Genomic DNA, 3,234 nt, shown 5'->3' with positions numbered 1-3,234 from the left:
GCTGCCCCCTTGGAGCTTCTAAAGTTCATAAATGCATAAATCTTAAGTCCTTTTCTCCCTCAATGGCTAAAGGTTCAGATTGACCTTGGAAATGGTCCAAATGTGACCAAATCTATACTAGAAAGGGGATCTAGATGATTAACAGCCAAGGTATAAGCTTTTTACCTCTAAACGGTCTGAAATGTCACCCCAACTCTGGATCTATAACTTCTTCTTGCACCACCAAGGTCCTTCTTCCTTCTCCAAGGTTCAATTCACTTTCAAGGCAAGAACTAGCTCAACAATGGAGTTGGCTGGCCTGGGTTTCGAGTTATGGACAATAAGGGCCACAAATGAGCCCTGGGGAACAGAATGAGATCCTTAAATAGGGTACCAAGTCCCAGAATTAGGGTTTCCTAACCTAGACCTGACTCGCCAAGTCCACTTTCCGACTCGTCGAGTCGGTCACTTAACCTTGCACACAAATCCCGCTCCGACTCGTTGAGTTCTTCCTTGGACTCGACGAGTTGACCCCTTTTGACTTAGGGTTTCATTTCCTTTTTTGGTCTTTTTGATTCTGGGTGTTACAAAACCCTACAACCAAATGGATAGGTTAGGTCTCACGGTTTTTCGGTTCGGTTTCAGGTTTAAACAAAAATTCATTCCTAACCCAAGTTGGTGAGAACTAAAGAAACAAGTTTGATGGTTAAAGAAACAATGTAGCAACGATGTGGGATAAGTTGTTGCTAAACCAAAATAAAACCCTCCATGTCAAGGGCAAGATTCAAACCTAAGACGTGTGGTTTATGTGTTTAGCGCCTTAACAATGCGGCAAGTTGCTAATTGTGTCTAGCTTTCACAACATTGAAATAAAATACGTATATACTTTTTTTATTTTATATAATTTCATAATTCGATTCATTTAAGTTATTTTAGGTTTATGATATTTAAGAAACCAAACCTAAACTTAAATTTTCAGTTTTTGAAAAACAAAAACCAAAATCTTCGGTTTCTATTTTGATTTCGGTTTTGTCAATCTTTCGGTTTCCCTCCGATCCCGAGCTCTTCCCGAAGCCCTACCCACCACCTTAATAGTTGGACAACGGATTTCAACATAAACTCTTTATTTATTAGTTACGAATTGATCCAAATTGATAATTTTATAAGAACTAAATTAATAACTCATCGATCTTTTAGTAAAACGACTTACTTTTCACAATTAAATAACTATACAAAAAGAAATATAATACATCCTACCAATATAAAAAGCGTAAAAATTATATGAAAATATATGATTATAAAATTAAAAAGAGGATTGACATTACGAGTCAATAGATGACAATCAATACCAAAAGCAATGACTAATTCCTAGAAACCGTTTGCACTTGTCCAAGTGATGCCGCATTTATGTTAAGTGTACTACAAATCAACCATACTACATGATGTCATTTGACTATATATAAAAATTAAATCACAATCCATCTTTAAAATATTTTACTAATTTCAATTAAAGAAATCTCATTTTGTACCCACTAATTAAAATTATAATCCGATAATATGTACAATTTTATTATCTTAAACTATAACTCATCATTATTTTTTATTGTCACACAATTTTATTAAAGCATAAACATCATAATACGTATAAATTTATTACTTACTTTTCAATAGTAAATTTATGTTACCAAAAGTTCCTACAATAGAAGTAACCATCATAAAATCAAATATTATGTTCAATAATAAACTATATATTTTCTTTAAATTGATCTTTTTTGAATTGTTATTTTCAATTATTTAACGATATATGTACAAATAATGAAAACCATAAAATCAAACATTATGTTCAATAATAAACTATATATTTTCTTTAAATTGATTTTTTTTGAATTGTTATTTTCAATTATTTAACGATATATGTACAAATAATGAAAACGAGTAGCAATCTTGTTTTTCAATCTTGTTTTTCAAACTTCGTTGAAAGATTAGACAAAATGTCAGAATCCATTTTCACCTAAAATCACAGAAGTACACAATCTTAATGCGAAGAGTACAACTCATTAAAGCATGATTGTTCTGGATATTTATCAATTGCTCCTCTGACAAAACGATTTTCCCTAAACAGCTACCACCAATAAAAGAACACCCACAGAAAGAAACAAAAACATCTTTATCTTTATTACAATTAGATTGATGATTCAAGAGTAGGGAAGCTACAAAAGGAGTAAAAATCCATTCCGGCGCCACCGTCTTCCGCCACCAGATTCATCGTCGGCGGCTGAGAGAACCCGTTCGTATTCATCGTCATGTTCATGTACTTATTGTTGTTCTGATGTTCAAGCAGATAAGCGGAAGTGTCTAACGTCGGCAAACATCCTTGAAACTTATTAACGAATGGCTGCCGGAGTGGCTCCGGTTTCAGCACTGTAGAAACCGGGAACTGCCCGTTTCCATTCCCATTTCCGATTCCTTGTAACTGCACTCCGGTGACCTGCTGTACCATCTGCCGGAAATTAGCCGGGTCAGCTTGGATGAACGTCGTCATGGACCGCTTCGAAGCACGCGACTTCCGCTTTGAGGATTTACCAGTCGACACCCCGAGGTTGGCTCCGCGGCGTTTGGATCCAGGGGTTTCCGGTTCCGACCCGGATCCGCTAGCTGTGACGGTGGAAGCCGACGGAGTCGTGGTACTGCAATAATCATTCTGCTTCATCATAAAGGAGGAGGAAATGGAGTTGTCAGCGGCGGAGACGATTTCGATTCCGGATTGGTGGTGGTTGTTAAAAAGCGATTGCTGTAGGGCTCTGGTTAGGGCTGTTTCGGTTTCTCTTGCGAAGGCATCAGGGTACCATGAGTCGGAGAGGGTGGATCTGAACATCCATGGCTCAATCGTGGCTAAATTATTGGATGAAGCCATTGTAGATTATGGATTAATGTTCTAGAACTTGATTGATTGTTGTGTGAAGGGAATGGTTTAGTTATGATGCATATGGGATGTAGAGAGTAGTTTGTAGAAGAAGAGAGATAGGGGGAGTAGACCAAGGGGAGGGGAGATAAATAGGGCGGTGAGAAAGGGAAACGCGTTTATCGGGGACACGCGTCAAAGCTTTCGTCACCATTGATGTACGGATAGTTAATTATCTTGACTGTCTCATTTATTCTGCTTGCCAGTAGAGCTTGACTTGCACCTTAATTCCAAATTACATTTCATCATTATAATATACAAATTTAAAATGAGAGTGGACTATGGATTTTGTT

The 3,234-nt window shown here is 37.0% G+C and overlaps 1 protein-coding gene across 1 annotated transcript; it reads right to left on the bottom strand.

The window, feature by feature from the left end:
* Positions 1-1,961: 1,961 nt before the first annotated feature.
* Positions 1,962-3,016, bottom strand: LOC145069375 (calmodulin-binding protein 25-like). Its single transcript, XM_079016292.1, has one exon. It carries the CDS (start codon positions 2,891-2,893, stop codon positions 2,162-2,164), a length of 732 nt encoding a protein of 243 aa, XP_078872418.1. The 5' UTR covers positions 2,894-3,016; the 3' UTR covers positions 1,962-2,161.
* Positions 3,017-3,234: the final 218 nt, after the last annotated feature.

This window comes from Lactuca serriola, chromosome 8 (assembly GCF_051521515.1).
Source record: "Lactuca serriola cultivar US96UC23 chromosome 8, Lser_US96UC23_V15, whole genome shotgun sequence".
Classification (NCBI taxonomy): Eukaryota; Viridiplantae; Streptophyta; class Magnoliopsida; order Asterales; family Asteraceae; genus Lactuca; species Lactuca serriola.
This window is presented reverse-complemented; position numbering and strand designations above follow the sequence as displayed.

Excerpts from the sequence above, each read along its gene's own strand:
- LOC145069375 (XM_079016292.1), bottom strand. The coding sequence starts at position 2,893 with ATGGCTTCATCCAATAATTTAGCCACGATTGAGCCATGGATGTTCAGA.